This window comes from Mesocricetus auratus, unplaced genomic scaffold (assembly GCF_017639785.1).
Source record: "Mesocricetus auratus isolate SY011 unplaced genomic scaffold, BCM_Maur_2.0 Super-Scaffold_100055, whole genome shotgun sequence".
NCBI classification, from domain to species: Eukaryota; Metazoa; Chordata; class Mammalia; order Rodentia; family Cricetidae; genus Mesocricetus; species Mesocricetus auratus.
Window position 1 is genome coordinate 3,370,729 of NW_024429232.1, and position 21,740 is coordinate 3,392,468.

Consider the following 21,740-nt stretch of genomic DNA (forward strand, 5'->3'; position numbering starts at 1 on the left):
AGCACCTTCTCTGGTTTGACACCTCAGACGCTGACCTTCATCTTCTGTTGCCTTCCTCAGAAATGGGGGAGTGGGGGAAATGTTGAGGCTACATTCTCTGTCTGAAAATGGCTTTATTATATTCTCCATCCTGGTTGATTTGTTGTGATTTGGTTTGGTTTGGCTTGGTTTTTTTCAGACTTGTAGATTCCAGGCTGACCTCAAACTCACCATGTAACTGGAGGATGGCCTTGAACCTCTGAACCTCTGGTCCTCCTGCTTCTAGATCCTATATACTAGGGTTCATGGTGTTCTATGAAGTTCTGGGGATTGAACCTGGACTTCAAACACACTAGATATGTATTCTACCAACTCAGCTGTACTTGCCTGTCCCTCCAACCTGATTTTTGACCGAGTCTGGGGTTCTCATTTGAAAATTCCAGTTCTTAGGACCCTTAACACCTGGAAGCCCCCTCATCTCCTAACAGCCTTGCCCTCTGAGCTAAGATGCCCTGCAGGACCGCTGGGAGTAGAACTTGGGGACTGCAGCAGGATATTCCTAAGGCCCCTCGGTGGGACCCTAAGGGAAAGTGTTCCTCAGGTCGCTGTGGATCCCTGCAGCTGTCTAAGCAGGCTGGAGAGGGGCGAACTCTCCTAGGGTTTGTGAAAAGAACAGTCTTGCTGAGAGAGAAGAATGGTTAAGTGGCAATCTGGGAGGGTTGACGAGATGGTTCAGTGATTAAGAAAGTGTTCGGTTCCTGTGCTGGATCAAAGGTTAGGATTCCAGCCCCTACATCTGGCAGCTCACAACTGCCTGTAACTCTTGTTCCAGGGGATCTAGTACACTTCTGAACTCTGCAGGCTCTGTACTCATATGCAGACAGACAGACAGACAGACAGACAGACAGACAGACAGACAGACAGACACACACACACACACACACACACACACACACACTTAAACTCTTTAAAAAGCCAAAACCAAGCCGGGCGTTGGTGGTGCACGCCTTTGATCCCAGCACTCGGGAGGCAGAGGCAGGCGGATCTCTGTGAGTTCGAGGCCAGCCTGGTCTACAGAGTGAGTTCCAGACAGCCTCCAAAGCCACAGAGAAACCCTGTCTCGAAAAACAAAAACAAAAAAAAAAAAAAAAAAAAAAAGCCAAAACCAGACAGTACTTTAGTAACACGTTTTGCTGGGTGTTGGTCTATGCATGCAGGTTTCTGAAGCCACCAAAAAGTAGGAGTTCCTGGTTGCCTGCGCAGGGTGGTGGTGGGTGTTCTAGGAGACAGCACTCACTGTTAAGTTCTGAGGTGTTGGCCACGCTCAGGCAGCATGCTAGGAGCCCCAGTGGTGGAGAAGCTGCAAGACAGGTGGATTTGGCCGGGAAGACGCAGGAAAAGAATGCCCTGGGCTCAAAAAGGCCACCGGAGAAGGCCAGGAAGTTAGGAGTGGCTGGCAAGGGCCTATGACGGATGTATTTCTGGGGGTGCCCACTGTAGATGTTCAGGGACATCCAAGAGCTTAGCTGAGAGGATTTGGATCTGGGGACGACAAGAGTCGGGCGCGAGACGGGGGTGGGGCATGGAGATTGAGCCGGCTCAGTAAGGACAAGCAGTGACCAGGGTGGAGGAGGCTGACCTTTGGAGCGGCGTGACAAAGGGCTGGCCACTCACTTGTTCTCAGTTCACCCAACGTGAGCCAGCCCACATGGAATCTGAGCCCCGTAAGGAGCTCGGGTTCTGGAAAAAGTCCAGTTCTTAAAACAGGAGGTCCAGGAGGCGAGCAGGTTCTGGAACTACGAGAGGGAAGCAAATGCATAACCAGGGTTCTGGGGGCGGTTCTGGAAGCGAGGGGGCCGCAGTGGCGCTCTGCTCTGCCGTGCAGGGAAGAAAGCAGGCATTGTTCAAGAATCAGCACAAGCACTTGTCTCTAACAAACCGTTTAAAAACCCCATTGTAAACATTTTTGGAGCAGTCCTGGAGGGTCCCGTTGCCGGGGTGACGAGATAAAGTCCCGAAGTTCCAGCAGGGGCCGCAGCAGCCGCGCCCCGTCGCCGCCCCCAGGTCTGCGCGTCTTCTCCTAACTTTCCCGCACGCCCAGCGGCTAGCGTGGCGCATGCGTACCGTGTTCGGCCAGCGACCCTGGTTGCTAGGGGCAACCAGATCCCTTACCAGGAGCCCGCCTCTCTCTCCCTCTGGTTAGTAGTAGTTGCTGTCGATCAGAGCAGCTGTCACCTCTGATTGGTCGAAGCCAAGTTTTGCTGGTGGGGCCCGCGCCCCGCCGCGCCGGTCAGTCGGGTCCTCCAGAACCGGACAGTTCGGGCAGCGCGGCGGGTCCTCCCAGGAGCGCGAGGGACCTGCTGCTCGCGGCCTCTCGGGGTCAGCGTCCAGGAGGGCGGCGATGATCCTCGGGGAGAGACCAGATGGCCCGGGCGCCGGCGAGGACAGCAGCCGGCTGCAGGACGACAGCAGCATCCGTAAGGTGGGGGCTGAGGAGGGGCGTGGGTCCCCAGACTCCTACCCGGTGCCGTGTGGCGCGGCCTTCGCGGCCTTTCCTTCCTGGGACCTGCTTTCCTGAAAGCCAGCTGTTGAAACTGAGCCCCAAGGAGAGGCGGGAGCCTGTGTTGCAGACCTGTGGGAATCCCAGTGGCGCAGCCAAGCAAGGGATGGTTTCCCTGAAGCTAGGGATCCGCTTGGTTCTCAGAACCAAAAAGTTGGTTCTGATCGGTGACAGCGCCCACTCCCTCACCTCCACCACCGAGGAGGTGTTTTTTTTTATTTTTCCTGACACCTGGGTAGCTTCCTTTCCTGGCAGTACCCTCTGCATGCATGGCTGTGGAAGCGCGTGTCCATTAGATGTTAGCTTGTAGCAGCATATGAAACCTTCTGGACTTCATGTTCTCTGGCCGCCTTCCAGGACATATACCGCCTCCAAATCTCTGACTCTGGGGATGCAGGTGCCTGGGCTTCCAGGGGTAGAGTGGAGACCTGTTCGTTCTTTGCCTAGGGTGTGTTAGGTTGATCTCACTCTGCGGCCTTAGTCCGGGTAATTCCTAGGGGTCAGTGAGTGTTTGAGTTTCCTAGTGCAGATTCTGGGGTACTCCTGCTCGCCCCCGGGGAGGGGCTGCTAAGCAGAGGCTCCTGTCACTACTCCCAGGTATTGGCCATGGCACTCTGCCCTCCCCCCTTCCCGGTGTCAGACTGCACGTTGGTGCTGCTCATTCTGTCGACTTTATGTGTCTGTGGCTCAGGCTGCTCTCCTAGAGGGGGGAAGGGGAGGCACCCAGATTTGGACACATCTCTTGAGGGCCACCTCCTACCCGGCATGCTTCATACCACAGTGACTAGCTGGCACTAGAAAGAAGTGGGGGAGGGAGGGAGGAGGAGGGAGAGAGGGAGGGAAGGAGGGAGAGGCAGCTTGCACCATGAACTCTTCCTCACAGGGTGGCCATGCCTTGCAGGTGCCTTTGGAGGGAGTACTTGTTGCATTGGGCAGCTCCCTGTCAAAAATGTGGGACTCCCCCAAAGAGCTGACTCAGTAGGGGGAGCCTGGGGAGGCTTATTGCTACTCTATTCCTTCTTTCTATTCCCAGGCCTGTATGAGAATAACTGACCCCCCCCCTTCTGCTAATCCTGGGGGACAGGTCAGTTCAGGCCACTGGGTGGGAGGTTTTGTTTCTCTGATCCCCATCCCTTTCCTCTCTGGACGTGGCCAGGCACTGTTCTGCTTGGGTCACTGTTATTGGGGTGCCAAAGGTGATGGCAAGCTCTCCCAGAGTCAGGCAGGATTTGCCACCATGGAGGTCATCCATGGTTAGATAGCTTTTGTTTCCAGAGGGTGGGGAGATTGCACCAGGAGACAGATGGTGCTCAGCATCTGCGTCCTCCCTGCTGGGCACTTCCCTCCGTCCAGCGTGGAAAACGGGGTGTGGGCCATCAGTCTCCGGAAGCCATCCAGCCGTATAGATTTGTCTCTGGCTTGCTTATCTTGCCCTCCGGCCTACACAGGCTAGTAGGTTGGCTTGGCCTCCTTGGGTAAACCAAGGTTAAGAAGGCCAAGAGCAGGCCCCAAGGCCCGGGTTTCGTGCCTAAAGAGCCCAGCATGACTGGCTGCTGCAACTCCCCAGCAGGTGGGAGAGGGGATGCGGCCTATTGCCCAGCCTGTTTCCAGTCCTAGCCGCTCACCAGAACCTAGGACTCTAGAGCCTTGTGCCAGGATCTCGGGAAGGACATGCTTATTGTTGTCTCAGTGGCTTTGAAGAGGGGGGACTATCGTGGCCTTAGTGTCCTTCCTGCACAGATGGGGTCCTGAGCAGTGTGGGTCCTGCACTGTTACCTGCTCTGCCTCTGTGCTCGAGGGCTAGCTATCCAGAGAGTGAGCCACCTATCCGTGGTCACCCAGGGCGGCTTAATGGCCTTCTTCCAGAGTGAGCCCAGGTGCCGCTTCTGTGGGCCATGAGCCTGTCTTAGAAAGCTGGCTCTGTGGTGGGGTTGGCCACGGTCAAGGTGATTGCCTCCAGGAGCTCCATTCATGCCAAGGCGTAGGCCTTGCTTAAACCCATGATGGTGAGCCACGCTTTGAATGCATGACCAGTGCCACTGCTGGGATTTACACACACACACACACACACACACACACACACACACACACACACACACACTGTATCGTTTGGACTAGAGCCTTTGAATCTCGGTGACCTCCTCCCCCATCTGTTAGAGGGCCAGTGACGACTAGTGAGGATGTTTCCCAGGGCAAGAGCCTTATTCAAAATCCTTATGGCCAAGTCTTGGGCTGGCGGGTTAACCCTGGCAGGATAAGAGCACTGCCAGGCTGGGAGGGCCTCACGCTGTGTATGGTACCACAGACCCCCACTCCTTACCAGTCTCTGGGAGGAAGTTTTTAGGCCATGGCTGCTAAGTCTGTGGTTGGAAAGAGGGGATGTCACAGATAACTCAAGCCACCTCTCTCATTACACCAGAGGAGCTTTCATCCCCCCGGGGCTGGCAAAGAGACGATGGAACCCAATGCCTAGTTGTCTGTATCACAGACCAGCACAGGTACAATAAGCAGCACTGGCTCACAGCCACCAACTGTCTGGTGACGCTTAGTGCCTGTGGTCACACTATTTCAAAACCCTTTTAAAAGTGGCTCGTCCTGGGCTTTGGACGAGCTGTCTGGAAAGGTGGACAGACCCCCCCCAAGGCAAATTGTACCACCTGCGTAGATGAGCCAGTGAGTCCCCAGAGCATATAATATTGGTTCCTGCAGGGACAATCATGGAGGGCTTCCTGATGGAGATTCACAACATTTAATGTTTAAGAGACTTTGTTTTAATTGTGTGTGTTTGCCTGTGTGTAGTTGATGGCGTATGAATGCAGGTGTCCTCAGAGGTAGAATCATAGACAGCGGTGAGCCACCTGACATGGGTGCTAGGCACTGAGCTTGGGTTCTCTGCAAGAGCAGCGTGCAGAGCCGTCTCTTCTTAGACTTCCTACTTTACACTGTGGGGCCATGGAGAACCCAGCATTAGGAGAGGAGTTCTATGGGGAAGCCTCGTGATGTAGGGGCCAATTAGATGTCTGGGATGAGGCTGAGTCCATGGCATCTGTAGGGAAGATCTCACCCATGTTCCCAGCCAGGCCTGCCCACCCCTCCCTGTGACACCAGCTCAGGTTCCAGCCCAAGGACAGGCCGAGGCCCCCTGAGCATGGCAGATGCTGTGCTGATGGGCATCACCGCTGTTGCCCTCCCTGCAGGACCGTGACTCCGTGTTGCAGATGCAGCCCTGCCAGCTGCAGAGCCAGAGGGCTCGGCTCCACCAGCAGATCAGCAAGGAGCTGCGGATGCGGACGGGCGCCGAAAACCTCTACAGGTGAGCACCTGCTACTGCCTGGCCCACGGCTGGGTAGTGACTCTTCGTCATCAGTCAAAAAGAGGACAGATGGACAGATGGCCATGACCTGGAGCCACACTAAATACTTCATTTGGTCTAGACCCTCACAAACAAACCAGACCCATTCCTACCTCTGGACCTCCCCATCTATGCTTGGCCAGAGGACCAAAAGCCTCTTTAGGAGGCCCAGCAGTACCTGGTGAGCCTTGGAGACTGCCCAGGAGAGGCTGTGTATGGTAGGAGCCGAGCGCTCCAAGGTTGGAGAGCTTGCAAATCATCTTCCAACCCAGCTTCCTCTAAGCACAGCAACCACTCTGTGTACTCTGCAGGGGAGGCCCAGGCTCAGACCCCCTCAACGCCCTCTTCTTCCATGCCATTGTCATCAGAGACCTCCTAACCCCTGTGCTGGGGCCCAGTGCAGACCCAGGGAGGGCTGGCTGTGCCCACAGTCCAGGGAATTGTGCTGGAATCACAATGGCTTTGGAGAATGAGCAGTAAGAAGAGTCATCCTGGAAGAGGAAGGGGGGATGGAGTCATGGCTCTGTAATGCTCTTCCAGAGGGATGGGGTTCAGTTCCCAGCATCCACATGGTAGCTCACAACCATCTGCAGCTCCAGGTCCAGGGGCCTTACATCCTCACGCAGACGTACATGTGGGCAAAACAATGCACATAAAATAAAAATGAATTTAAAAAAGAGTGAGTCAGCCCTCTTAACTCTGCTGCCACCTTGACTCCCGCAGTGGGGGCTAGCCCAGCAGCACTCACTCCTGTGCATAGGCTCCGAAGCTTGGGTGAGGCTGTGGGTCGGGGTCACTGGATCTGCCTCAGACATGTGTCTTCTGGCCTCCACCAGAGCCACCAGCAACACCTGGGTCCGGGAGACGGTCGCCTTGGAGCTGAGCTATGTTAACTCCAACCTACAGCTGCTGAAAGAGGAGCTAGCAGAGCTGAGCAGCAGCGTGGAAGTGGACCAGCCACAGGGGTGTGGGACACCAGGCGGGCGTCGCACATGTGTGGGTGTGGACCAGGGTGGTGGGAGCCTCAGGATAGGGCTCCAAGCCACTACGGGTAGTCGGTCTAGAGCTCATGTTTCTGATTCTAGTGAAAGTGTTACTATTCCCATGATCCCCCTGGGCCTGAAGGAAACCAAGGAGTTGGACTGGGCCACACCCCTGAAGGTTAGTGCTGGCCTGAGAACTTTGAGGGCATGGTCATGAAGTGGGCTGAGGGGTTTGGATGCCTCCTAATCTAGTCACCCCACTGAACAGATGAGGAGACTGAGGCCTGGGGTGAGGGAGGGCTGCCTGAGTCTTCTGTCCCAACCTGGGCTAAGGGTTAGGTGAGGGCTTGGATTGGGGTCCTGTCCCAGGGTGGCTATGAAGGGGCCTCATCGTTCTGGGAGCCCCAGTGTGACCACCAGGTTCCAGGGCCCTCTGGCTCAAGGTTGTCACCCATCTGATACCTGTTCTTTGACAACTGGCTCCTGAGTGACTGGAGAGGGTCCAGACCCCAGAACATCCCACGTCCCTCTTCCTGGGCCCTGCGACTCAGTGTCTGAGTCTCCAGGGCGGCTGACGGAAGAGTAAAAACGACACCACAAGAACCCTGGGCCAGTTCTGTCTTTGGAACCCGGGGCTTGGGGACCTGAATGTCAGCATTCACTAGTGCTCCAGCCCCCGGGTCCTCAGTGCTTCTCCGTGACCCCAAGGACACAGTCAGCCTGCTCTACCCTGCTCCGTCCCTCCCCGCAGCAGGCTACCAGGCATGGCGTGCCCCAATACCTGTTTTTCCATCAGGAGCTGATCTCTGAGCACTTTGAAGAGGACGGTACCTCCTATGAGACAGAGATCCAGGAACTAGAGGACTTACGGCAGGTGGGTGGGCTGCTCCCCTCCGTGTTGCTCCTGGGACGGAGGAGGAAGCTGGGTCATAGAAGGTTCTCATGGAGTCTCCACGGGTGGGGGAGGAAACCTGGGAGATAGGCATAGCCAGTGTTCATGGCAGGACCTGGGGCTCACAGGTGAGTCTGTTCTAGCCATGCTCTGTTGGTCTAGGGAGTAGCAGTGCCTGTCCCTTCCCCGGGGACCCCACGTGACCTCTTGTGCCTGGCTGCCCTCAAAGTCCTGGGGTGTCAGGTGTTCCTTGGAGATGATGCCTAGGGTGGTACCATGGAGATGATGCCTAGGGTGGTGCCATGGAGATGATGCCTAGGGTGGTGCCATGGAGATGATGCCTAGGGTGGTGCCATGGAGATGTTGCCTAGGGTGGTGCCATGGAGATGATGCCTAGGGTGGTGCCATGGGTGGTGGCTCTTGGCCCAGCTGGGTTCTCCCTCGCAGGCCATGAGAACACCCAGCAGGGACGAGGTCGGCCTGGATCTGCTTGCAGCCTACTACAGCCAGCTCTGTTTCCTGGATGCACGTTTCTTCAGCGCCGCCCGGAGCCCCAGGCTGCTCTTCCACTGGTAGGGGCTAGCGACCGAGATGGACGCCCTGGGAGGGGAGGCCAGGTTGTTATGGGAACGGTACCCATGCTGACACCACACACAGGTACGACTCGCTCACGGGGGTCCCGGCACAGCAGCGGGCTCTGGCCTTCGAGAAGGGCAGTGTGCTGTTTAACATTGGGGCACTCCACACGCAGATCGGCGCGCGGCAGGACTGCTCCTGCACTGAGGGCATCATCCGTGCCACCGAGGCTTTCCAGAGGGCTGCTGGTGAGGGCTGTAGACCACAGTAGGAGGGGTATGGTGCCCGTCTCTGGGGCAGGAAACAGGACTGGGGGACACGGCCTCCCTGTGTGAGAAACTTACCACATAAGTCCTTCAGTGGGAAGTTCAGGAGGTAGTCCTGGTGAGCGTGGGGAATTCCTGACTGTGTGAGCATGCTGTCCATCCTCAGGGGCCTTCAGACTCCTGAGGGAGAACTTCTCGCATGCACCGAGCCCAGACATGAGCACCGCATCTCTCTCCGTGCTGGAGCAGCTCATGGTTGCCCAGGCACAGGAGTGCGTCTTCAAGGGGCTTTTGCTGCCAGCCTCTGACACGCCTGACAACTGTCCAGCTCAGCTGCAGCTGGCTCAGGAAGCTGCCCAGGTAAGGCCAGGGGCCACAACAAGACCACCAAGCTGTGGCCACTCAAAGAATGGAGGGCAGAGCTCAGTGGGACAGGAACAGAGTTGATTTGGAGCCAAGTCGTGCAAGAATGGGCACCCACATCGAGTGCTCTGTGTCATTCGTGAAAGCCAGTGGCTGCCCTGGTTCTTGAGGTCCTGAGAACAGGAACTGAAGCCCTGGATGCCCAGGTCTGACTCAGCCTAGAGCCTATGGAGAGGATGCCAAATGTGGAGCAGAGTGGGCGGCGCCCAGGGTGCATCGGCAGGGAACGTAGGCTGTCTCCAGGTGTCGGCTGACCTTGTCCCTTGAGCTCCACGGGCCTGAAGAAAGGCAGAGGCTCCATTTGTACTGGCATGCCTGTTGGCAGGTGGCAGCTGAGTATGGGCTTGTGCACCGGGCCATGGCCCAGCCACCCGTCCAGGACTACCTGCCCGCCTCCTGGACCAGCCTGGCACAGGTCAAGTCTCAGCACTTCTGCGCCCTGGCCCACCACCACGCAGCCATGGCCCTCTGCGAAGGCTCCTGTGAGTGCATCAGCCCACATGCCTGTGTGCCCACAGAGGCTCCCTGCTCAGGCTTATGGCCTCTCTGACCTCCAGCAGCAGACAAGGGAGAACTCTCAAGGCACGTCTTCCAGCCCTCAACTACCTGTGAGCCCCAAGGTCCCACAGCATCCAGCATCCAGAAGATGCCACAGCATCCGGAAGAGTGCAGGAAGCTTGGTGAGGCATCACAGGAGGGGCCCTGGATCAAATGTGGCAGGGTGCCCCGTAGTCACTCGGCAATTGACATCCTTGGGTTGGTGGAAACTGCTGAGAGCAGGGCTCTTGGGAGACCGGGTATGTAGCTGGGGACAGCTCTTCCCCTGCCCTACTGTTTGGCTTGGCAGAACTTTACCAATCTGGCCAACATTGTCTGACCCTGTGGCCCATTCCCCTTCCTGATGCATACTGAGACAGAGGGTTTGGGACCCAACCTGGAATGGCCAGTTGGTGGGGAATCCATGCATGAATGTGGTGTGTGTGCGTGTGTGTGTGTGTGCGTGTGTGTGTGTGTGTGTGTGTGTGTGTGTGTGTGTGTCTGTGTCTGTGTCTGTGTCTGTGTGTGAGACACGGTACTATGCCTGTGCACAGCCAAGGCCCACCTGAAGCGTGCCATCCTGGGCCAGGAGGAGGCGCTGCGACTTCACACTCTGTGCCGAGTCCTGCGTAAGGTGGACCTGCTACAGGTTGTGGTGACTCAGGCACTGCAGTGCTCGCTGGCCAAGTACTCAGAGCTTGAGCGCGAAGATGACTTCTTTGAGGCTGTGGAAGCCCCCGACATCCAGCGTGAGCAGCCAGGGCCCTTCGGGATGAGTATGTCAGCCAAAAGGCCAGGCTGAGGCCTGCGGCCACTGCTGAGAGGCAGTCAGCAAGCCAGCTGTGGTGGCACACGCCTGTGATCCCAGCCCAGCACTAGCGAGACTGAGTCAGGAGGACAGAGTTGAAGCATCGCTAGGCCACGTAGTGAAACCTTGGGTGGGTGGGGAGGTGGGCTGGGCTGAGGAGAGGCGCGAGAGGCGCACTGGGAGGACATCAGGCCAGCTCCCCTGCTACCTCCTTCCCCACTTGGTTCTTGCAAGGCAAGACGGTACAGGGGCACGGTGCCAGCGGGGGCTTGCAGGTGGATTCCTAGAGGCCTCTACATACACCATTAATTCAGGGAGCCAGTATAGCCCTGGCTGTCAGTAGGGACAGCCAGGCTTTAAGGACCCAGGAAAGTCCCACATGCAGTTGAGGGCCACATACAACTCTAAACTGAGCCAAGTCCCACTGGAGCTCTGGGTCTGGGAGGGTCAAGAGTCTGGGGTTCGGTTCCAGTTCTCCTGTCCCTCTTGCCCTGTCAGCCAAGACCCACCAAGCACCAGAGGTGAGAATGCCCAGCCTGTCCCAGATGAAGGTGACTGACCTCTTCCATCGCCTGGTGAGCAGGCCGCTCCCCCTCCCTGCCCCCATTTCCCTTGGCCCCCCGCCTGTCTCCGCTCCAGGGTATGTGGGCTAAGATGGGGTGCCAGACAGGTCAGGGCCCCTCGACTGCCGCTCAGCCAGTCTCCACCCCTCCTCCTTCCAGGGACCTCTGTCTGTATTCTCAACCAAGAACCGGTGGCGGTTAGTAGGGCCGGTGCACATGACTCGAGGCGAGGGTGGCTTTGGTTTCACACTGAGGGGAGACTCGCCCGTCCTCATCGCTGCTGTTGTTCCTGGAGGTCAGGCTGAGGTAAGGGTCCTCTAGCCCCGGACGTTGAGGTCCTAGACCATCAGAGTGCACGCCCCCACCTCGCTGACCCTGTCCTCCACAGTCTGCTGGCCTGAAGGAGGGGGACTACATCGTGTCTGTGAACGGGCGGCCTTGCAAGTGGTGGAAACACGTGGAGGTGGTGGCGCAGCTGAGGGGCGTGAGCGAGCACAACGTGAGCCTGCAGGTGGTGTCCATGCTGCCCAGCCCTGAGCCACGTGGCACGGTGAGCCCTCGGCCTGGGAGAAGATCCCCAGCCCCAGCCCTGCCCAGCCCCGGTCTCCCTCTCGTGTGTTTGAAAGGTCTCAAAGGGAAGGTGGGCAGGTGGCTTTCAATGGAGGTGGCTTCTTGGGCAGTGTCCACCTGTGATGGTGTCTCCATAGCACGGTTACTGCCCTGCTCCAAAGGAAGCCCTCGGCCCACATCAGTGGAATTTTGTACCCAGACTAGAAGCTTCTAAACCAGCCTATTCCAGAGGCCACATCCATTCAGCAAAGCTATCTCAGGGTTGAATGGCAAGCAGCCTCACATGGCCACTTCAGATGCCCCTAACATGTCCCTAACACACCCATGGCTCGCAGAGGACTCTAACCTCTTCCCAGGGTGGCCACAGATAGGGCAGGCAGTGATGGCTGACCACATCTATCTCTGTCCTGGCTGTAGGGACCTCGACGGCCAGCACTGCTGTGGAGCCAGAGAGAATGTGGTTTTGAGACAGCGATGCCTGCACGTGCCCGCCCCTGGCCCATCCTTGGCTGGGGTCGCAAGACCAAACAAAGCAAGACTGGGTGCCACCCTGACTTCTGCACAAACAGGAACTGTGTCACCTGTCCCTGAGCTGGACACCCGGTACTCCTGTGTGCCCAGTGTGCCTGTGACGGCCATCTTCCTGTGTACATCACCACATAACCAGCTCCAATAGCCAGGTGTACCTACTGCATTCTGTCCTCTATTCTGGAGGACATTAGGCTGTCCCTGTCTTGCTTAAAGCTAGAGATGTCTATTTAAAATGCCGGTCAGGGGTTGGAGAGATGGCTCAGAGGTTAAGAGCACTGACTGCTTCTCCAGAGGTCCTGAGTTCAATTCCCAGCAATCATGGTGGCTCACAGCCATCTGTAATGAGATCTGGTGCCCTCTTCTGGCCTGCAGGCATGCATGCAGGCAGAATACTGTACACATAATAAATAAATAAATCTTTAAAAAAAATTGCCGGTCAGATGAGATGAGTCTGAGCCCAGGACCATGGCCACATGTCCACTTTACCCACACCAGGGATATGTCCCAGTACACTGGAGACACAGTGTTCACACAGCCGCCCTCTATGGAGGACAACGGGGACGGTGCTATTCTTCTGCAGCAGCGTCCTGGCCCCTGCCAGGCCCCATCTACTCTGCTGCTATGTGACAGAATCCTCTGAGTATGTATGCTCAGGGCCCTCCCCTGAATAGCAAGACTCTGCCTGATGCACAGCAGCCCTCCAGGTCTCCTCACACTCCCTCCCCTTGCTGGTCAGTCTCTCGTGTAAGGTCCCAGCGAAGGTATTTCATCTGCAGCTCCCTTATAGTACCCCAGCTTCCAGAGTCCCATCTTCTGCCAGGAAACATGTCCTCTGAGCACCCTGTAGCCCAATTCCACCTGTCCCCACGCAGGCCCTGGCAGATCCCTTAGAAAGGTGGGTTCAGGGCTTGGACTCCAAAGGGACAGGATGGGAGCTCCATTTAGGTAGCAGTCCTAAAAACTGTGTGGGGAAGCCATGAAGATGCTCTTCCTCAAAGCCCTGGAGGGTTCAGGATGGAAAACTAAACAAACAGATGGGGAACTTGTTCCCTGGGACCACCAGGGGGCAGCTGTTGCCCACTCATGCTGCTCTAGGAGGCTGCAGCTCTTCCAACCCCCACGAGTCTGAGGAAGGCCTGGGAAAGAGAGGCAGCCAGCTCCAGAGTCAGCAACCCACACCCTTTCATCCTCCAGCCTCTTCTGTGGGGCTCCCGATTCTATGCTCCAGGTCTGGCTGCATAGTCTAGGGTTCACGCTGCCCGACACCCCATGCAGATGCCAGCATCCAGGGCCAGGGCGGGTGAGTGTGGAGAGTTAGCTCGTGAGTCTGGAAGACTTTCTTCTGAAGTAACAGAGGCTCCCAGAGGATGCAGGTGTCCCTCCTCATTTACCTGCCCTCTTGGGACAATCTCCATCGCACCAGAATGGCCAAGGTCACTCAGACTCCTCAGCCTGCTTATCTAGGAGGCCATTACACAATAATTGAGCTGACAGGATGGGCGGCCCTTATGGAGGATAATGAATGTGAGACCCACTGCCACCCCACCCAAGCATGCATGACAGACCCTTGGATGGTCTGTCAAGATGAGGAGGAAAGGAGCTGCCCCTCCCCTGCACTCCAGGCTACCTCAGCCACCTCCACACTCTGCTGACCTCACCACGGCCAAGCTGCTGTTCCTGGGCCCTTGCTAACTGAGCCTCTATCTTAAGTCCTGAGTCCCCTGCTCTTAAGGCCGTTCCTGTGCTATGGTGACTCCTCCCAGATGGAGCAGGCACGTTCTGTGTCACTGTGTCTGAGTGGGCCATCCCTGCATTCTCCCAGTGTGAGACAAGTGTCCGGGCGCACAGTGTGTGGGCAGGATGGAGGTCCCTGGCTGGGCCCCAGCTGCCATGGTGGGGGAACTCCTCGGTCTAGAGTTCTGTCAGCTAGGACTCTATGGTAACGGAAGCCCTACCTGGCCCTATGTGTGAACTTTTTTAGACAGAAAAATAGGTGTTTGTAATGCAGACCAGCACTGTGGGAGCCAACCAGTCATGCGCCCTGGAGGGTCCTGGCCCTGATCTTAACAACACACGGCAGCTACCCTAATGGGCCAGCTGACGGACACCGCACCAGGAACGTGAACAAGCCCGGTTCTGGCCCATTTACCCTGGCATGTTTCTTCCCACCACCCTGCCCCCCGAGGTTCTCTGAGCCTTCCTACCTAGCTGGCGTCTTCCCAGCCCTCAGGGTCCATGGCCCTTCCTTGGGAAGCCTTGCTCGGCCGCATCCCTGCTCTGAACCGCAGCCCCTTCTGACTCAGCCCCTTGATGCTTAGTACTGTGATCGTAGGTGGACCCTCGGCCATGAACGGTTGGTCAGTAAGGGCCCTGAATACCTGAGGAAGACACATGACACACATGACACATGTCACACGCATGTGCTGCCTGAGAGGGAAGCACAGGAACCTGGCTCTTCACAGCCTATGCAGACCCAGGGTCCGTGACCAGCGGGGAGACGATGAGGCCGACAGAAGTGGGGTGTCTGTGTGCACTTACCGTGCATACACCCCACGGCCCCGCGCACCGTGGAGGGGTGCTTCATTTTCAGGCGGCTCCCTGGGCAGGAGGCTGAGACATGTGTATACCGCGATTCCTTTCTGCTTTGCCAACAAAAAACTGCCGAGAGGGGAAACGGCAAAGTCTGTTTTGCTTGAATCAGCAGTGAGAGGCCTGGAGATTAATGTGGGAGAGGGAGGCGCGGCAGAGAGTGGGGGTGGGGAAGAGTGAGGGCGGGGTGCGTGTGGAATGGGAGGTTTGGTGATGGATAGTGAGTGAAGGATCTGCTTCCTTTCCCAGCCCCAGAACCTGCAGGGCTTCAGCCTCCCAGGCCCCTCTTGCATGTGTGCTTTGGGTCTGAGGCCACACCCACCCCCTCGTCCATCAATATTTTAATTTTGTCCATTGTCCCAAATGGCCAGGGATTTGTGAGTTCAGCTGTAGGCATGGGAGCAAGAGACAGTGCACTGAGCTCCCAGTCCAGGGAGGTGTGTCCCTGGACCAGTCATCTCCAGTAAGCTTAAACTACGTGGTTGGGATGTCCAAGGAGGAGGGTGAAGATGCAAGCCGGACATCTGGCCTGCCTGGTGGGGCACCGAGTCAGGATCCCACAGTACAGGCCTTAGTGAAGCGTCTGGCTGGGCACTGGCTCTGAGGGGGCAGCTGGTGTAGGGCAGAGGTAGGAGCGTGGCAGGGGCGTGGCCACTTAGAGCTGTAGCCCTGGTGAGGGGATGTGATGGCCAAGCCAGTGGAAGGAACAGAGTTAGAGAGGTTTAGTGGTGCGTGCCTCAGTTTCTCAGGATAGGGAAGAGAGCGTGAAGACCCGCCACTATCATCAGAGGAGCTGGGTCACTCCAGATCACACTAGCCTGACTTGAAAGCCACCATTAGGCCTCTAGAAAGCCATAGCCAAACAGCAGCCATCATACAGTGGCTGCCAGAGCTCTCCGCCAGGCATGCAGACCTACATCTCTGCTGTGGGCAACAATACCGGGACACTGGGGACCAGGATCCTGGTCCCGCAACGGTAGAGAGGTCCTTGACCCTGATGAGTGAGCATTAGATGCTGGCCACATCCACCAAGGGCTCTGCTCTGGATCAGGATAGTGTCCTCTGGGCTACTGTCACTCAGACTTACCTTCCTGAGGTCCCTGCCTCAGCTGGAGGGGCAGGGGGGGTCACAGCCCAGTACCTCATCCAGAATCAATGTCCTCAGCATGCCGCCTCCTGTGACAGGTAGAACAGAGCCAGAGGGGACCCAACCCTGGCCATCTCTACTCCTAGAAGCTGTGACCCATCCTCCCGAGAGCTGTGGCTGTGCTTTGGCCCCCTGAGGCCCCATCACTGCCCTGCTATGTATACACCCCTCCTCCGTGTCCCCCCCAACTTCATTCCCCTTACACGCCCCCCGTCTCTCATCCGTCTTCCCACACCTTGGCTCCCCCGCCCCCCCGTCTCTTCTCACCAGCTCTCCACCCCTCTGGCACAGGTCAGTTTCACCGCCCCATGCACCGTAGCTTAGGTCAAAATCACCTTCTCACCACCGCTGATGTCAGCTTCACCACTGGGCTGATTCATTTTTGTCAGCTTGACACAAATTAGAACCGCCTGGGAAAAGGGAACCTCAGTGAGGAACTGTCTCCTCCATCAGATCGGCCAGCGGGCAAGGCTGTAGGGGCACTTTCTTGATTAACGATTAATGATGTGGGAGGGCTCAGATCAAGGTCACTGTGGTGGTGCCATCCCTGGGCAGGTGGTGCCATCCCTGGGCAGGTGGTGCCATCCCTGGGCAGGTGGTGCCATCCCTGGGCAGGTGGTCCCGGTAGCAAAAGAGAGCACGCCGAGCAAGCCATAGAGAGCATGCCGGTGAGCAGCTGTCTTCCTCACGCCTGGCTCCCGTCAGCCGGCCTTACCCCACCATCGCCGGCATCATCGACACACACACTCACCTGTAGCCATCGTCACCATCTCTGGTACTTAAGTGTCCCGTGTGGGCCTAGGCTGCCATGGGGATGTGACTCCAGTACACCGGGTAGAGTTAGGAGTGGCGGACGGCTCTCGTGGGACCCATTGGAGGCTAAGGGGGCACCAAGGGGATAGAGTAGGCGCTGGGTGTGTCCTCTGGCTGGAGGGAAAGGCCAGTGTCACCCGAAGTTCACGTGAACGTAACATACCAGAGAAGGAAGGACAGCCTGGAGACCACAGGCAGGAGTCCGGAAGCATCTAGATGGGGGTCAGGGTGGGTTGGAAGACAGGGAGGGAGCCCTGCCCGGCCCAGGCAGGCCCAGCTGTTGAGGGCTAGGGCTGGACACAGAGCTGTGGCTAGGACTGAGGTGGCAGCCCCCTGTTGCAGGAGTCCAGACGGGCTTGTGGACTTTAGGCTTGTGGCCCGGAGTCGGGGCGCTGAGCAAGAGGCCTCTCAGGCCTGAGGTCCCATCCTTCCGGGAGGGAGCTCTGCTTCACCTCTCACAATGGATTCTCAGAGCTTGCCGGTCACCTCCCGGGAGCCTTTGGAGGCCTGTAAGCCAAGGCCTACCCCATTCAGAGGGTCCACAGGAGCCCGGACCGGCTGCTGCAGTTCTGTGTCCACCTTGGGGTGGCCCGGGCTCCGTGCCCATGCATAATGCAGTATTTACCTGAGGTGATGGGCAGCCACTCTGACTTCCCCTCCCCCCACAGCCCCAGACGCTGAGACAGACGTGCATTAAGGCGGGAGTGACTTATCGAGCTGTCAGGGGGAGCGTTTTAAGACAGAATTATAGGGGAGAGGAAAAAGATTTTTACCAAATTAATGAAAAATCAATCTGGCCTCAAAAATCCATTAGCCTTCATAATGCGCCTGTTCCAGGCCGAGCCCCACAGTCCAATATCGGCTGTTAAATACCGCAGTGGCTCCCCTGAGGCCCGCCATTCATTACAGATGGACAGTGCTTACTTCTAAGAGTGACACCTGCCCCTCCTGTCAGCCCAGAGCTCCTGGCTCCACTGCCCCCACGAGGCCCCAGCCCCGGACCCCCATCCGGGAAGTGAGCCATCCACTCCCTGACACACACCCAGATGAGCAGGGCCAGCCTGGGAGGCCACGGGGAGAAAGTGCGGGCCTTGTGAATGGCACAGGCAGACTAAAACGTACTGCTAGCGGGAGATGGCGGCCTCTGTGGGGAAAAGGTGGGCAGGGGGTCAGGTGGTCGTGAGGACGAGATGACCACAGGATGAGGTTACTGTGGAGGTTAAGCGGCCACTGACTAAAGTGGCAATCGTGTGAGGGGATCATGAGTGAGGTGACCACGCAGTGTAGTGACTGTGAGGCAGGGTGGCCATGAAGATACGGTGACTGAGAGAGTAGTCATGGAGCGCCACCAGGTCCACGGGACCCATCAGGCTGCTGCTGCTGTGCACAGACGGGTGGGTGAGGGGGCCAAGACTGGGGGCCGCTGCCCAGCAGCTGTGGTAATAACACTGTAAGGTTTGTGTTTCTGTTTTGTTGGGGTTTTTTTTTTGTTTGTTCGTTTTGTTTTAGACAGGGTTTCTCTGTGTAGCTTTGGAGCCTGTCCTGGAACTCACTTTGTAGACCAGGCTGGCCTCAAACTCACAGAGATCCACCTGCCTCTGCTTCCCAAGTACTGGGATAAAAGGCTCAAGTCACCACTGCCCAGCTAACCCTGTAAGTTGTCAACGGGAGACGACCATAAAGGTAACCACGGGGCAGCTGGGCACCCTGAGAAACTGGACAGCTCTCATCTGGGGACAAACTACCTACAAAAGCAGGTGGCTTTCCTGTCCCTTTCTATCCAAACAGGAGGAGCGCTGGGATCCAGGGCCTAAGAAAGGTCTTTTCTTTAAGGCTGTGTGATGAGTGGACAGTCCAGGGAGGTCAGCAAAGGCTGGGGCAGCTAGAAAGATCCAGGGTGCCTGAGGAAGCCACGAGGCGAAAATAGCCAAGGGAAGCTAGGGATGTTAGCAGGGAGGCTGGAGGCCAGGGAGCCATAGGACAAGTTGCTCAAAAGAAGGCCTGAGGAGGCTCACAGGCAGGCTTGGCCCAGAGGGTTCTTCCCACCTCCGTTTTAGCCAGCTGCTGGGCCAGGCTGAGCATGGGTGTCTGAGATCTCTCTGTGCCCTATACCAGGCAATCCCATGGCTAGAGACCGGGTGGATTTTTTCATTAAATTCATTAATTTAATGAAACCCCCTTCTTTTCCCCTCTGTGGAATATTGTCTTGAGACGCTTGCTGCCATCCTGAAGCAGCCGTATCCTGGGACCCTAGAAGGAAGGCTTCCTCAGGGGTTCCCCTTGGACCTGACCTTGGGCAGGGCATCATTTCTGGGGAAATCCCACGAGGGCCACCCCATACCGAAGTCCTGCTCCTCAGGGTCCCCTTGCCTGACTCTGCTCTGGCCAAGACAAGCCCATGGCCTTCAGTCCATCTGCCTTGCCAGACCACGTTGTGAAAATAGATTCACATTCCAGAAAACTCCCAAGGCTGTCAAATGACTTGCCTGGTTTCTTTTCTCACTCTATCGGTTCAGCAGAGTCCCAAGTGCGGGAGATGTGTGCCCGTGTGGTATCAACTGCCCAGCGGGGATCATTCACGGCTCCCGCCCCCAAAAGCTTAACAGGAGAACCCAGCCACCTGCTAACTCCTCACCAAGTCCCCCGTGGAGCCAGACTTCCTGCCAAAGCCTTGCAGATTAAATCCCAATTCATTAGTGGTGGAGGTTGGTGGGAAGTGTGGGTAGCCCTAGGCCCTGTCTGTAATCTAGAGCGACTCCCTAGGCTGTCAGATCACACAGAGTGAACCAGCTTCCCATTATTGATCTGTGGCCACACACACCAGCTGCAGTCATGCAGACAGACAGAAGGCAGGAGGAGCCCCACCTGTGTGACGTGAGCTTGGACCCACTCTGAAGGTTTTCCAGGGCCGGTAGCAGAGTCCAGATCGTCAGCAGCTGGATTTCTCACCTCTGGTACATCTGTTGTCCTATTTGTCAGGGTCTCCTCATGCATGTCCCTCCTGTGTCTGTCTTCAGGGCTCACAAGAACACTCGGGGGCTCCTGTCCCCACTTTCCATGCCTGTGCCTGCTTCCCTTTCTGGCCTATGGATCTCATGATGCCTATGGGTGTCCCCCCAACCTCCATCATTAGCGTTGTGATCTCTATGGGAGTGTCCGTGTCCCGGGGCACCCAAGGCCAACCAACCAGCAAAACAGCCACAGCCTGGTTGTTGGGGTGGAGCTGAGGGCCAGCTATCCTCTGTGTAGGGGCCCGTTGGAGCAGTAGCTTAAGTGCTGCTGCCAACCCTGGGAAGCATCACACACTTCTGATGGAGAATCAGTCCTGCTCCCATGGCCGAGTCTGGATGGACTAACTCCCAAGGGGCCAATCCAGCCTGTGTCTATCGGATCGATAGGCAGGCATATCCTGAGCATAGCGGATCTGCTGACCCAGGCCGGGCCTGCTCCCTCCTGCTCTCCTCATCAACAGCAGATCATCCGGACACCGCTAGTCTCAGCCCCTTGGGGACAAGCAATGCTGACCTGGCCCTGAAGCCATACCAGGGCGCCATCCTGACACAGAGGCCATACCAGGACGCCATCCTGACACAGAGGCCATACCAGGGCGCCATCCTGACACAGAGGCCATACCAGGGCGCCATCCTGACACAGAGGCCAGACTGTCAGCTGGTGGCATCTAGGTATCTACTATCTCCTCGGGGATCCCAGATCCATGGGGTGGGCTTATGCAGACTGTGGGGGGCTCTGTAGTAACAACACGGTCCCCGTGTTCTTCACTGTCAGCGAATGGTGGTAAAGACAGCTAGAACTGGCAGAATTCTCACACACGGCCTAGGGCACTGACTTGACCTCGGAAGGCTTTGCCCATCGGGTATCGTGGCCAGGATGGCTTCCCAGGTTGCAGGACTGGTTCCTGGGCCAGGAAACTAACTGTCCAAGAGTCTTGGTGAGACAGTTCCAATGGACATGTCCACCTCCTGCTTCAGCACGTCCGGCCTCTATTTACTTACCAGCAATGGCCGGGGCAAACCAAACACATACCAGGACAGTGTGGATTCGGAGGTATCCTCTGTGTTTTATCACACTCGTGATCTGCTGGTGCACTCGACCCAAGTGAAGTCTTTGCTCATCATGGAGGAGCTGGGCCCCAGTGGTTCCCTTGGCGAGCACTCCATGCTGACGGACCAGGAAGCAACAGGGGCCACACATGGACAAGGCCAGCATCTGCTACTGGGTGCTCAGGCACCAGGACAGAATAACCCAAAGTGGGAAGGAAGAGGCTTGTGACGAAAACTTAGGTATCCCCCAGGCTGCCTGAAGAGACTTTTAGGAGCACTGTGTGGGTAGGTGGGAGGGGAGAGTGTTAGGTAGCCAGTTCACCTGACACAGAGGAGGACCTATGGACAAAACGTCACCTGGCCACCGTGAGGGAGTGGTTAGAGGGACAGAGGGAGGTACCTGGGATGCTGATCTACTTCACAGGTCCAGGGCTAGACTTGGGCTTCTGTTGTAGCACCCAGAGAGGCTCAGAGACCTGCCAAGATCACACAGCATGTGGGGTCCAACCAGGTCAGATCCTTACCTCCTAGAAGGTTCAGGCAGTTGACTGCATCTGCCCGAGGGCAGGCCCCTCTTTGCCACCTGTCCTGCAGATGTCCCCAGCAGGATCTGGGACTCTGTCTCCTGCCTTGTGGAGGCTGTCGGTTGCCTCCTGAGTTCCTCATCTCATGACTGGCTTGGCCAGGGCCTGGGACTCGCCTGTTCTTGGAACCTAGTTTTACGAGTATTCTTAAAGAGGAGGCTGAATCAATTACCCCAGAGGAAGACCGTTCCTGTGACCAGGACAAGGCACACATCTCAGAAGAGTCTCCCAGCTGATCACTAGTGAGTGAGCGGCCCTTTAAACCCTCTGGGCTGGCAGTGACCATCGCGGCCTCACTGGCAGCTTGTCCTCTGCCTCTGCCAGGTCAGCAACCTTGGCCCAGAGTACAGGGGGCCTGGGATTCACAGACTCGAGGCAGGGAGGACAAACGACTCCTTTAACTCAGCCTTGATCCCTGACACGTCAGCACCCCTGTTATCTGTTGGCACCTCCCAGTGATCCCAGTGCAGCATGTAGGTGGGTGACAACAGTGCCCCAGTGGTCAT

General features: G+C 57.0%; 1 protein-coding gene across 6 annotated transcripts; it reads left to right on the forward strand.

Annotated features, from left to right (window-relative positions):
- Positions 1-2,244: 2,244 nt before the first annotated feature.
- Rhpn1 (rhophilin Rho GTPase binding protein 1) lies at positions 2,245-12,406 on the forward strand. Of its 6 annotated transcripts, none has more exons than XM_013125181.3 (15): positions 2,246-2,461; positions 5,737-5,852; positions 6,728-6,856; positions 6,977-7,052; positions 7,671-7,748; positions 8,214-8,338; positions 8,424-8,590; positions 8,775-8,968; positions 9,357-9,513; positions 9,589-9,711; positions 10,123-10,317; positions 10,875-10,951; positions 11,099-11,245; positions 11,328-11,489; positions 11,927-12,406. In XM_013125181.3, the coding sequence occupies exons 1-15, from the start codon at positions 2,381-2,383 to the stop codon at positions 12,098-12,100; spliced, it is 2,001 nt and encodes a 666-aa protein (XP_012980635.2). In that variant the 5' UTR covers positions 2,246-2,380; the 3' UTR covers positions 12,101-12,406. The 6 variants fall into 6 exon arrangements, with proteins under 6 accessions (XP_040592350.1, XP_012980635.2, XP_005086024.2 ...); XM_005085967.4 differs by having other exon boundaries at positions 9,592-9,711; XM_040736415.1 differs by having other exon boundaries at positions 2,258-2,456.
- The last annotated feature ends 9,334 nt before the right edge of the window (positions 12,407-21,740 follow it).

Excerpts from the sequence above, each read along its gene's own strand:
- Rhpn1 (XM_013125181.3), top strand. The coding sequence starts at position 2,381 with ATGATCCTCGGGGAGAGACCAGATGGCCCGGGCGCCGGCGAGGACAGC. Across the intron at positions 9,712-10,122 it reads GGAAGAGTGCAGGAAGCTTG|CCAAGGCCCACCTGAAGCGT; the intron begins GTGAGGCATCAC and ends GCCTGTGCACAG. Across the intron at positions 11,246-11,327 it reads TTCCTGGAGGTCAGGCTGAG|TCTGCTGGCCTGAAGGAGGG; the intron begins GTAAGGGTCCTC and ends TGTCCTCCACAG.